At 36.1% G+C, this 14,244-nt stretch overlaps 1 protein-coding gene across 1 annotated transcript in view; it reads right to left on the reverse strand.

Moving 5' to 3' along the window:
• The window catches only part of ANO2 (anoctamin 2), a 148,404-nt gene that overhangs the window by 103,951 nt on the left and 30,209 nt on the right, over positions 1–14,244 (reverse strand). Inside the window, exons 4-10 of the mRNA XM_054281997.1 lie at positions 13,850–13,948; positions 10,036–10,187; positions 8,517–8,571; positions 7,951–7,999; positions 5,051–5,106; positions 4,759–4,800; positions 1,775–1,839 (exon numbers count right to left, since the gene is read on the reverse strand). Coding sequence (XP_054137972.1) covers positions 1,775–1,839; positions 4,759–4,800; positions 5,051–5,106; positions 7,951–7,999; positions 8,517–8,571; positions 10,036–10,187; positions 13,850–13,948 — 518 coding nt within the window. The remainder of the gene's footprint in view (positions 1–1,774; positions 1,840–4,758; positions 4,801–5,050; positions 5,107–7,950; positions 8,000–8,516; positions 8,572–10,035; positions 10,188–13,849; positions 13,949–14,244) is intronic.

The following is a 14,244-nucleotide window of genomic DNA, read 5'->3' on the forward strand; positions in this document are numbered from 1 at the left end:
CCAGAAAAAAAAACCAGAAAAAAAAGTTGAGTATAATCTAAGTAGTCTAAGAAAGGAGGGTCACAGTAAATAACCAAAAAGCACAAATGTGACTGATGTCTGCTAAAGGAAAAAGTATCCACATCAAGGCTGAACTCAGATACCCCCATGGCACAAAAGTGAAGAAATACACTTCACCAGCAGAAACAGAGGGGTGGCCATTCTCCAGGTACATCTACACTAAAGCTCTAACATTACCCAGGGAACAAAAACCCACATTTATTTTAGTGGTAACAGTCAAACTTGCAGTCAAGCAAAATATGGAAGATAAAAGCAAGAAAAGTCATCTCTGAGAACAGACAATCAATTGCACATGTTTGGTCTTCTTTATGTTTCTCACAGAAGTTTAAACCACAGGATTTCTATGAAATCATATCAGCACAGTGAAACATTATAATGGAGACAGCAAAATACAAATTAAGATGGAGTGTAAGCAGATGTACCTCTATTTTTAACTCAGCTGAGCTGTCAGGTCTGCTAAAACTCAAGAATTCCTCTAGCCAGTGACAGTTTAGTTTAACACTGGTAATATTTACCAAAAACACAGCAGGGTGCTGTAATCTCATTCTGAGTTTACCTGTTCCACTCAGGAGCTTGTCCCACAGTAACTGTCATAAAAAAGGTACAAAAATTTTGCACAAAACTTTTGAAGCAAAAAAGGAGGAAATTTCAAAGCCTTGCAGAACCTTAGTAGGATTTGATGGCCTCACTTCCACTTGCCATTTTGCAACATCTTGCTCCCAATAAGGAGTAATTCCTCTCACATTAAAAGTTAGTGCTTTACTCTTTGAAAAACTATGTGCAGTACTTCAGCTTTAGCTCAAAATAGAAAAAAATATTTTACAAAGCTTATTGGCTATCCATATTACCAACAGCAGCTTTTGCAGGCAATCACATAGGGGTAGATCATATAATAAAAATGGTTAGAGTTTGATTACTCAAAAGACAAATGGTAACAAGTGTCATCTTTCTTATACTACAAACTATTTTAAAACAGATATTTGTTGAGGGTTTTTCTTCCTATTTCTTAATATCTTCATTCATTTCTTCCTAAGTAGACATCTTATAAAAGAATATTTCTAGTCAGCTGTTTACTCAAATTTTTTTTTCTTTACTTGGTGTTTATAGTACAAACAAAATATGATACAACAAAAATTGTTTTGCCTTTCTTTTAATTACTGTGGTAAATCCATAAAAATCATGACTGGTTTGTTTTGTCTTATTTTAGAGCCAACTTCTTCCATGTTTGTAAAGATAAAATTTATAAATATACAAAAAAAAAAACCCACTGGGAACACATGTGGATGTGTTCAGATGAATAAAACTTGTAAAATCAGGAGTAAAAAAATCAAATCAATCTCAAAACTGTTAAATACTTTCACACTGATTCATAATATGAATACCAGCTTCTGATTATTTGCCAGATTTTGTAACCATACCCTCCAATAAAAATTCACCAATGTAAATGGCAATTCCTCTCCTTTGAACAAGTCAATACCTAAAAGACCCCAAAAAGAAGTATGACATTCTTCCAGGAATAAGCATTATCCAAAAGCATAGGTAACAATGGGGGTTAAATAGTAAATTATTATCAGAGCTACAAAAAAAGCAGTGGGGATATTATTTTCAGTGTTCTGATCAATCCAAGGTTTCATTTGCTGAAGGAAGTGGAAATGAATTAATCTGCATCACCTCAGAACCAGGTCCCTTGGTGTTTTATGCAAGTCCACATTACCTTATGAGATCAATAGGCTGAAACTTGTAAAACACTCCATATCTTGCCCATTCTTGATACAGCAGCTAAAGAAAGAAAGAAAGAAAAGAAAAGAAAAGAAAGAAAGAAAGAAAGAAAGAAAGAAAGAAAGAAAGAAAAAGAAAGAAAGAAAGAAAGAAAGAAAGAAAGAAAGAAAGAAAGAAAGAAAGAAAGAAAGAAAAAGAAAAAACAGTCTGAGAATTAAATTGAAAAAAGTTATCACTTCTGTTTTCACAAAAATCATCTAAGAGCTAAAAATAATTGCTGCAATCCTGGGGCTGATAAACCCAGTAGAACCCATATAAAAGCCACTTGTGTTCCCATGCTGGGGACATAACACAAGGCCACATATGCTGCTGGACATGCAGATTCCCCCCACAGCTTACAGAGAGCTCAAAGGAAGGACCAGATTCTACAGAAACTTTTTGCAGTGGGAGGAATCCAGCTGGAATAGGAGCGGGAATAAAAGGAAACCTTGCAGGACCTGAGGTAGATTGACCACAACACACTCAACTGCAACAGGCAAAGAACTTGGGATAGACTTGCTTATTCCCTCTCTGATTCCCATGGTTTATGGGACACAACTTCACTGAAGAGGATTGTCCAGGCTGCCATAAGGATATTTTCATATGAATGCTTGTTCTTGCTTGTTCAAAAACACCCCTTGCCATTACCCCCAAGCATTACCTATAAAATGGTATTTATTTTCATAAATAATCATACTAATAAATACATTCATTCACATATATAAAAGAAGAAAGTTAAAACTATTACGATCCTAAAACTCCCCAAAGGCTTCCTTGAACACAGCTACAGAATGGAATTTGAAGAGCAAAAAGAAAACTCTGTCTAAAATAGCATTCCATTTAGGTTCAGGTACTTTCTGTAAGTTTATAGGAATTTTCTGATCTGCTTCTAATAATAGGGATGCTGCTCTAGTATATGATGACAGTGGAATTCCCAGGTGGGTTACAAAGCCCTAATGGACTTTTTTAATGTCAAACATAGAGACAGCAATGAAGGGTTAAAAGTTGCCAGTGGGCTAGAAACTTAAAGACTAAACCAGTGTTAATACTTATGGTGAGTTATTACCATTCTGCTGCTCAATACCATTCTTAAAAAGACTTTTTTTTTAGAGCAGAAATCACACTGAAACTGGGAAATTCCTTTAGTCTTAGGAAAAACTGAAACCCTCTCAGTTTAAGGTTTCCATAGCAGATTTCTAATTCTTGTAGGATGGGACAAAAGTGTTGTGTCAATGTTCATTTTCTCCAAGGAAATCCTGAATAAGGTTGATAAGGATTAACCTTTTATGCTATAAACTGGTACATAAACCTTAATTACTTGTGCTGCCTTATTGGCTTAAGTACTCCATAAGGACTGAGTTCATATTTGGGGTTTTTACAAGAGAAAATTGAATGCAAAGATACAGATAAGTTAAAGAGGGCAAAATAAAAGAGGGCAGAAGAAAAAAAAGTTTTAAAATGCTCTCCTTTCTTTTAAACCTGATCAGGGTTCTTCAGGAAATTAAACACTGAGACTATTAGATTCAGATAGAAAACAGATGATGTTATGCATAGGAATACTACAGAAGATTCAAGGCCTAGGCAGAAGGGACATATGTGAATGATCAATGGAAATTTCTGGAAAGAAGCTTTTATGTTTTAAATACTTAACACTTCATAACTGAGCCTAATAAGCAGAATAAAAAGAGGGCAGCACAAAATACAACTAGTAGGGGGAATATTTTTCCAGACACTGGTCCTTCTGGGCCCTCTTCCCCCCAATTCCACAGTACCCAATTTTCCTCCATTGACTGATGTTCATTTAGTATTTTCCTCTAAAATATTTGTTTTCCAAAATATTTGTTTTCAGTAATCTGTGGAGCTGCCTCTCAGAGAAAATTCTCCAAGTCCAGAGGAGACAATGCCTTCATGGACAAAAAGTTCAAAGTAACAGACACAAATAAACAAGCTTATTTTATAGTTTGTTTTCTAACTTTGTTTTGCTTACCAAGGTTCATACACTAAATTAAATTGTATACGGCCCATGAAGACATCTAGCGGCTGAATGGCAACATTATTTACCAAAAACTACAAAGATTATGTTTTCAAATTTTACTAATTCAGCATTGGAGAAATCAGATTTATTTGTATGACCTTCATTTGTATGAACTCAGTCTTCATGGTATAGTAAATATTGGAGGTTTCCAAACATTCCCTTTTTCTTCATTCTGCCTTCTTCCCTTTCTCTCCCTTTATTTTCCCTCTGCATTTCCTATCCCACTGTTTGCATATCAAGGAAAAGAAAATGAGCAAAGACAAAATAATATGGAAAGGATCTTAATAGATGACTTATTAGTAATCTATAAAACTAAATTAATTATTTATTAGTAATTAAATTGTTTTTTCCCATTTCTAAAAGTAAGCATATATATTAAACAGAGTTTGAATTCACACTGTTTATTTTGAGGATTGCTCTATTTTTGAATGTCTTTTGATAGCTAGAAACTTTAATTACAAAATAATTAGAACCAGATTTTTAGAAATTGCATGCATTTATTTGAGTGCACAATCAAATGAAAAGTACAACTATATTTTATTTTAGTAACCACAGCTCTCTAGGAGCATTTAGTTAGGAAAATAAAATTATTACATGGGTTATTTAATAATTTTAGCTTCCTGACAGGCTGAAAATCATGTATATGTATGCAGAGGGAATCTGGAAGCATTTCAAGATGCAAGTTTCAAATTAAATTAACTGACATGCTTTATAAGAAGACATTATAAAAATCTTGGGAAAACATTTTAAAATGTAGAAATAGAGGCAAATATGTAATTCAAAAAGTGCATACATTTGTTACAATATCTACTTGTTTGTACAATGGCTAATGCTTTACAATGAGATTTAGAACATCATTTATTACATTAAATATAATGTGAAATAAATTTTGCTATGTATTTTACCTTTCTTTCATTCATGTCTTCATTTTGGCCTTCATATTCACCCTGGTGAAAGAAAATAATTTAAAAACTGATGTAAAAGCAGAAAAAAAATAAAGAAAAATTTGGTTACTTTTTCCTACATTGTTAATTTTACTTTCAGGTCACAACTTGAAATCTACTTATATAGGAGTTTTCATATTAGAATCACACTTAAAAGAGATTTTCAGTGTCACAGACAGCAAATAAGAATGTGAATGGATGTCTCCTGAGTGACACCAGCAGAGGACTGGATTTTTTCATAGTGCATACATACATCATGAAGTGGGTAGGCTGCATCATAAACATTGTTTGCTAGTAACGTGCCAATGCCTAAAAGAAAAAGAAAAATGCAGGTGGTAAACAGGCACAATTTAACAGAAAACATTACTACAGATTTCATTTCATAACATTCCAGAGGGGACAGAGCTGTGTAACTGACAATATTCAGAGTGAGAAGAGAGCCACATAGGGTTTCTGGCTGTGGAAAACATTTTTCAGAGAAACTCACTTCCATAAAGTGCTTTTTCTTCAGTGAACAGCACAGTGCAAAGACTCTTCTGATCACTTTCTCATCCTGACAGCAAAGAGCCACATGACTGAGAAGCAAAGCATTGAGAAGTCCTTCTTGAATCTTTACAATAGCCAGAACTACAGATTCCACTGGCCAACAATTAAAAACAACCCCCACAAAAACTTCACAGAAGTTTGTGGTTATGAAATTGTAGAATGGTTCGGTTGGCAGGACCTTAAAGACCCATCAGTCCCTTCCCCCTAGGCACACCTTCCACTACCCCAGGTTGCTTAAAGCCCCATCCAGCCTGGCCATGGGCACTTCAGGGAATTTAGTTTTGCAAGAGAATTCCCAGCAGTGACTGCAGCACCTGTAGAGAGACACAAGATCCCTACTGGCTCTCAAGACCTGCAACTCTTACAGCAATTCCATCTTCATTCCCTGGAACAATTGTTCCATAAAAAGGCAACCAAAGATTAGTAGTTTCTGGTTATTAGTTATACAGAAAAACATAGATCTATAAATTTATTCCAGGCTTCTCTGCTTTCAATGCCCAGAAAAACAAGTAACTAGCTATCATATCTTTAGTAATGAAAAACATTCCACAGTCAAATTACACATTGTCCTGAAATATTTGGGAGAAACCTTCTGGTCAGAGATGCTAGACAGGCAGTACCAATAAATGTCTCCCTTGACAGAAGGACAAGTAAAACTACATGCATTCATAGAATCAGGAAATTATGCTTCAGTAGTGACAATAGTGACAAGCCTGCTCCTGAAAACATTCAGTGTTTGGAAGTTTACAGTTACTCAGAGTTACGCTAGAAGAAAATAAGCCTTCCTTGTTTAATATCATAGGAGCAGAATCAGGTTCAGCCTTACATAGATGTAAAAAAATCCATAAGCAAATGTGTTTGAAGTATTGTTAATTTCATAAAACAGGTCTATAAAACCAGACTGCTATAAGCACTTCCACCATCACTGTCCTGCCTCTTGTGCAAAATAAGCAATGAACTCTAATAACAAAAGAAAAAAAATTAAAAAATCTTTAAACCTCTCCTGATGAGTGGTTTTAAGCTTAAGACCAGTGAGATGGGAAAGCCTTAGTGACATATGAAACAGAGATCTTTTGGAGGAGGATCTCAGAAGATCAAAGGAATAAGTGAGTTTAGGTCAAACATGATGCACAATCCTGTTTTGGCTACAGACCAGAAAGATGGAAAGGATGGGAATGCTAAAATAGTTATTTCATGTCAAATGAATTCTTGAGCTGACCTGAGCTTGAAGTGCATCAGGCTGTATTTTCATGCTAGAGTTAAAAAATTCCTGAGAAGTTATTACTAGTCCTTTGATCTCTAATGTTGTGTTTTATTCCACTATAACCCAGAACAAGGTGTTAAAGAAAACTTTAAGAGGCAAGTATCTCCATTGTCAAAGTGCTCTGTCCCTTCCTACTCTGTCCTTGAGCTTTTCTCCAGTTTTCTCTGCAGAAAATTCCAAAGCCTCCAGCAGGGTTCCCAGCACTCCAGAAAAATAAGGCAGCATTCCCCTCTATTGCCCCACTAGAGGCTTTTGAGCAGATCAAAACATAGAACACAACCAAATAAACTGTTTAAAAAGCAACAAATGTTGCCAAACAATGTTTTAGAAATTGAGAATGCCTGACATTTTTAAAACCATATTTTAATATTTTTTTAAAGGAAACAGTGTGGCAGTCATAAATTTAAAAGTTTATACTGGAAAAAGGCAAGTAGTTTTGGTTGAAAAAGAAAAAGCATTTTTTGTGCCTTTCATTTTGTTATGCTTTTTATGTAATTAAAACAAAATCTATCTCCTGTTCAAGGAAACCTAAATTAATCTATTTTCCTGTACCAAAAATGTGTGTTATTGGAGCTGTCCTGCCCAAAATCACACCAGGACTGTGCAGAATCTTGCTGCAGCATTTTATTTGCCAGGAATTACCCTTGGACACTGTAATCTGTCCATAGGTAGCCAAGTTTACAGAAAGATTTCTAGAAAATATGTCAGGGAGGACGATCACTTCTTTTCCACATGTGCCATGATCTCACAAAGGGTGAGAGGGAAGAGTACAGAAAAGAGAATATGTACACCTGTATAAATTCTGAACTTCAAGGGAATTAAATACATTCTGAACGTCAAGCTCCAAGTATTTCAGCATTATCCCAAAAGTATCTTCAAAACAGTCATATTTAGTCATATATTTCACTAGGCAGCTCAGGGAGGTAATTTTTGAAGCTGAAGCAATAAAAATAACATGGAAAGGTGAATTTTTCCATTGAAATGGTAAGAAAAATATGGTCCTGCAAGAAATAACACAACATATTGCAGTTGACATCTGAATTTTCCAAAGCAGATCATAGAGTAATCAAATCCAATTTTATAACAATTCATTAAATGTGAGGAATGTGCCAGATGCTGCACCTGTAGAAATGAAAAGCCAGCTCCCATTACCATCCAAACCATGGACTATAAACTCTGATTATATGCCTAAGAAAAAAAAATAAATTTCAATCTCTAATTTTTTTTCTTTTGGGAAGATGTGCCAGCATATTTTGTGTCCTGCTAGAAAAAACAATATTCTGTGAAATACCTACAAAATTCCTTTCAAAAGAACACCTCTAATTCTCTTTCCTCCACCTTACCCATGCTGTTTCTGGCCTTTGTAAATGTGCGCTTCAAAATTTCCCTCACCTGCAAAAAAGAACAGTGGGATAACAAACAGATCCTTTTTAGCATGAATTTCATAATGGAATTAGCAATAAAACAAAGTTCTAAAATAGGTGGCTTCTGCAGTGTTCATTTGTACAAATATTTAAACCATTTAGCAGATTTTATGACTGGATTATCTGCCCAGCATTTGTGGGCTAAAGCCTGCTGTGTTATGTCCTTATAGAAGTATTTGAAGTAGTAGAACTATATGGCAGGAAATCTAGTTAAAGATTAGGAGTAGGGCTGAAAAGAGCTTTGAACACTGAAGAGGAGTCAGTAGCTTCCCTGCAGAGCACTTCCCACTCCTGCAGCTCCAGAAAGGAAGTCCTTTTATACATATATGTCAGGAATTAAAGTTCAGCAAGAATACACAAATGCATAAATTAATGAAAACAGCAAAGCTGAAACTAAAACACTCCCTGTGAATCCCATTCTAAACCCCACTAGCAAATCCCACTAAGGACAAGAAGACAAGGATATGTTATTTTTACTAACTTACTATTCGGCTGCGGGTTGCATTGTCAAAAAAGGTATCTTCGTCTTTGATGTTATATCTAAAACATTGAGGAAAAAGAAAATAAGCTCTGTTTTAAGACATGGAAGCAACACATAAGACAAGACAACAGATAAGATTCTAATTTAGAAGTCACTCAGAAACCACAGCTAATCAGAAAAGCGGATGTTTAAAGGGAATATAGATTACACAGCACAGCATAACAGAATGTGCTATGTAAGACCCAATCATTCAGAGCTCTACCAGGATTGCACTGATGGTGGGCATTTATATGCAAAATTATTAGTTAATATAAAATGCCTTTTGAGGAAGAAGAACCTGTATTGTTTACAGAAGATGACCTTTTAATATTTTTCTTATAACATCTCCTCAACACAATAACATACTGAGGTTGTGTTAGTAGGTTTCAACCAGCCTGATGCAGATATTCATTACTCTTTTCCTGGCCACTAAACAGTCAACATTTCACTTGATTTCAAGTAACTATTCCACCACAATTATGCCTTCCCTTAAACCTCAAAATCATCATATGTGAAATTAGCTTCCCAGTATATTCTTCTCCATCAACCATCAATTCTCCTCCATCTGACTTATATTCAGAATTAATTAAAATTGTCAGAGGGCAATAAATTAAATGGTGGGTCACTGTATTCATTACTAAATTTTATTTATCAAACATAAATACAAGAAGACACCCAGGAGGAAAAACATAGTGTTTCATGTCAAACTGGGCCCAGAAATATTATTCTGAGTGAAAGAGCTGACGTCAAGTACTCCTTATCTGCATATTATTAGCTTAGTTTTAATTGCTACAATGAATCTATCAAGATGGAAAATACTGCTGTATTTCTACTAGCTCCTGTTTTTTCAAAAGAGGCAGTAATATCCTTAACCAAATAATCAGGAATTTGTTGGGAGGATTTCTACATTTCAAGCTAAACATACAGAAATTTATTTGATGCACTGCTTCCAGTGCCTTATCCTACAGAAGTAAGAGGAACACTGGCAGAAAGTCTCTGCAGCTTGTATTTCTGTTAATCCACTGAAAAACTGACAATTTTGGATGTTCCCTCAGGATTTCCAGATACGCTTGATGAACTACTGAATTTTGACTGAAATGTGGGAAAAAGAAATAACAACTCTAAGATTATACATTCCAGCTTTCTTTCACTGTCCATTGTCACTGTTGAGTAAGAGATGACACAGACTCACTAGAAGGCTAGTTTGCACAGCAGCAGCTTTAACACGAAAATTTTCTCTTTTTATAGACTGATCCAATACATTTCACCTGATTGGCTAAGTAATAAAAACACCTTTCTTTGAGAAAAACAGGAAAACAGAGTAGGAAAACACCACCTGCAGGATGTTTATAATAACAAGCTATCATCGTTTCTCTACAACTCCCTAAAATTTTCATGTGTCCACTGTGAGAAAACTTATCTGGTTTTCTCACTCTCTGACCAGGCTGTCACAACCACAGTCCATCACACTTTAAAGTACTCACAAATATATTTTCTCTCTGGAAAATGGATAGGACAAGGTTTTCATCTTGGTATTTTCTTGCTGTGGCACCTGGGGTTGCAGAGGTTCAGTCAATTTGCACCATATTTCATTTAATGTTTTGAGTATTCCCTTTTCTTCTGTGATTTCATACATCTGAAGAAATAAAACTGTACATTAGTATGCCCCTTCCAAAATTACACTAAAATAAAGAAAGAAAAAAAAAATGGCTGTACACATATGTTTAAACCTGTAATTAAAAGAAGTGCCTTCTCTGAAGACATATTCCCATATGACTATTTGCACCTGAATCCATATGGGTTGCAGTTCCAAAAAGTTCTTGTACCTTACCAGCTAATTCCAGAAAAAAAATCCTTAGAGCAGAATTATTAATACAAGAAAAAAGAAAACCAGTTCTTCACCCAGAGCTCCAGGTATGTGCTCTTCTCACAGTTAAACCACCTGTCCAGAAGGATAATACTAAAATATAATAATATTTAAAAATTTACTAAAATCCAGGGGAGAAAAACTAGTTACATCTACCAACTTCCTCTCAACCACTAGGCAGGAAACCTTATAGTAGAAGGATATAGAATTAGTTAGCCAGGACTTTTCCTTTGTGAAACCTTGTTGTCTGTGCCTGAGGAATGCTTTGTCCTTCTAATACCTTTCTGCTGCACGTGGTATGACTCTCTCCATAATTATTCCAAGTCCTGAGGTTGCAATATTAGGGATCTCATTTCCTGGCTCTTCCCTCGTTTAAATTGTAGTAATACCAAGTAGTTCCCATTCAGCAAGTCCCAAGTCCTTTGGGAGTGGATTGAATGGGTCCTGCTAATTACTTCAGTACTGTGGGATCAATTCACAAGGCCCCATGGACTTCTAGACATCTAGTGGATACTGATGCTCCCTTAAAAATTCAGGGGCCACAAATGGAAAGCCACAAACTGTTCCCACAGCTGCAGTTCTCTGCCTCAGGATCAGGCAGTCCAAGACAATTAATATTAAAGGCTGAGGCAAAAAAAGCATTAAAGGCTCCCTTTTTTCATCATTCCTATTTGTCAGGTGACCATTTTCAACAACGATTGTTCCAATATTTTCCTCACACCTTCTCTTGTTATTAACATACTTTAAAAAGTGATTTAATTTTGTGGCACAATACTGGCCAGTTTGAGCTCTAGAAGAGTTTTAGCCTTTTGTGTTTTCTCCCTGAATATGTGAACCACAGCTTTGTAAACTTCCTGTGAGGCCTGGCCTTGCTGCTAGAGATGCAAAATTGCTTTTTCTTCTCAAGCTGCATGAGGAATTCCCTGTTCAATCAAGCACTCATGGAGCACTCAAAAGCTGATTCCCAGGGAGCAGTGCTGAGTAGCTCCCTGGGTGGTTTTGAGTTTACTTTCTTGAAACCTAGAGCAACACTTCTTCTGACCTTTTTTGTTCTCATTAGACTGAATATTTTAAATTCAGCCATTTTATGGTTGCCATAGCTAAGGCAGCCTCCTATTATCACATATCCCATATGTCCTTCTCTGTTTACAAGTAGCCAGTCTGGGAGACCATTTTTCCTAATTGGCTCACTGAATCCTTGTATTATCTTCAAAGTATCTGCAAAGTATTATCTTCAACACCCTTCAGGAATTTCTCAGACTTGCTTGTCACAGCACTCCCAATTAATGTTTGGGAAGTGACCATTTCCCACAAGCACAAGAAGTGTCTCCTGCTTGCCTATGGAATGATTCATCTGTCCTACAGAACACTCTGACATCTGCCTTGTTTTCCATCCCCCTAACCCTCACCCAGAAGATGTCAGCCTTATAATCCCTTAACTGCAGCTATTCCCTTCCATACAGGACAACTCCTCCACTTCTCCATCTCTGCCTATCACTCCTGAACAGCCTTTACTTCCCTATCCCAGCACTCCAGTCACAGGATTCAATCCCCCAAGACTCACTAAAGCCAGAGACATCACAGCTCTGGCCACAGAGCAGCCCACCCAGTTGTTCCTATTTTTTTCCCATACTCATATTTGAGTCTGGCACAGTCTCACACACCAAAATAGCTCTGTTACCATATCCAGAAGTTGATATATAGTTAAAAGGGCTCAGAGGGTATCTTTGCCCAGCGTGCCTTATATTCTGAAAGATTATTTAAAACAGAATGTTTTGGGAACAAATATTTGTAACCAATTCATGTTTAGAGGTGGATTAATACTTTCCCCTGAAAATACCTTTTTTTGAATAGTTTAGTATGATCCTTAAATAAATAAATAAAAATAGCATCACAGAAAATTCCTAAGGTGCCTTGACAGCAATATTTTGTATCTTTGAACAAAACCAGAACTTTCCTTTTGGTGGTTACTGAATGAATTTTTTTACTTTATATGGCCAAATCCCCAAAATACAAGATTTCAGTTTTTTCAAAGTGGACTTCTTTTCTTTCAAAGGAAATTCCTCTTTCAACTGTTTTTAATTTCAAAAAAACACCCAAACCCTAGGATATGAATAGAGCTTTTCTGTCAAGCTTGTTTCTGGGAATGCTGCCATTTCTGCAGCTAGAGATAACAGAGGATTTTTTTTTATTTTTGGAGATAATAGAAGATTTTTTTTTTCTCCCAATCAGAGGAGAGAGGAGGGATGCAGAACTGCTGTGAATGAGGAGGGTGCCATCAGAGATTATCAGCTCCTGGACAGCCCTTAACCAGGTCAAAATGATGACAATACTCATCAATTAAAATAGTGTAAAATTTACTTTGGTGCATCTGCAAGAAACTTGGATGAGAAAATTCCCATAAGAGCAGAAGGAGGGAGAAATTAGTAGGCACTAAAAATGCATAAAATGAATTAATTTTGGAAGAGATCGAAGAGAGGAGGTGAATATGTAGAAAGTTTCTAGGAGTACTATAGCTGTCTAAAACCTACTCATTTTCAAAGATTGATTGGCAATATCCTTTTTTTTTTTCCCTGGGATGCAAGCACATTGAGAGTATGCAAGATTGATTTGGGCAGTCTTCTGATAATGGCATGTTGTACTAGCATGAAACATGAACCAGAATGAAGCTTTTGGTGGGTGAAAACAAGATGAAAAACTCAAAGATCAACACAGTTGGAGAAAAAAAAAAATTTTTCCTTTATTTCTAATGACAATGCAAAGAAATAAATGTTCTTTAGTGCAGTTGATGAGTATCACTAACTAAAAGCACAAGGCAGTTCCCCTGACTCTGATGGAATTGTCAACCAATGGACTAAATTATTTCAGGAACACAGATTGGGGACTTTGCTGCTTGGAATTTACAAGGTTTGCCAGCAACTCTTCTGAAAACAGACAGAAAAGAAGAGTTTGCTGAAGTTTTAGTGACAACAGGCAGATCTGCATTCATGAAGTCATTGATACCGCCAAAACAGATTCTCTGGGAAGAGCCTCTCTCTCTTTGGATAAGTCTTAAGATGGTGACCAGTTTCATACTATCTTCTACACTACCCCTCACCTTTGAAAGAATTTCCTTGACAAAAATCCAGACAGCTCCTGCCTTCTCAGCTTTCAAAAGCCCTCCTTAACATTCATCTCTGCCATCACCCTCCTGAATGCAGTCCCTCAGCCAGCTGCCTCTGTGGCCTTTAAAGACCCTTTGGAAATCCCCTCTTAAAAATAGCTCTGAACAGTAAATCATGTGAAAAGATTTGGAAATGTGAAAAAATAAGTCTGACAGTTTGTTTTCTCTGATTTTTGAAGAAAAGGAACTCCATGGGCTTCTATATATTCAATGATGATTCTGATCCTTCAATCATAAAACATATTGATAGAAAATAGGAGATATTTACCTTTTTAGTGGGCATTTTTATTTTAAGGAGTTCTGCTTCTCGACTGAGGACTTGCCAAGGCGCATGTATACGGACAAAACTAACTCCTTGGCTCTTGTTCTGAAACATAAAAAAAAGGGGAAAAAATGTCTTTAAATATTCTTGAATACAATGTAGTGCTAATATCTCAAGTTGTCAGCTCCAACAAAATCATTCATCAGTAGGCAACAATCACAGGGAATAACCAACTTCTGCTACAGCAAAGTGACATTTTCCTTAAAAGATGAATCTTTTATGCTCTAAAATCCATTAATCTACTGCCTGCAGTGTAGCTGTGTGTGCACCAGGATGACAGAAAGCTATAGGTCCAGATTTTGGAATTACGCAAATGAGAAACACCCAAGATACCGCTTTTT

This window comes from Melozone crissalis, unplaced genomic scaffold (assembly GCF_028551555.1).
Source record: "Melozone crissalis strain CALT ecotype California unplaced genomic scaffold, PUWL_Pcris_2 ptg000033l_1, whole genome shotgun sequence".
NCBI classification, from domain to species: Eukaryota; Metazoa; Chordata; class Aves; order Passeriformes; family Passerellidae; genus Melozone; species Melozone crissalis.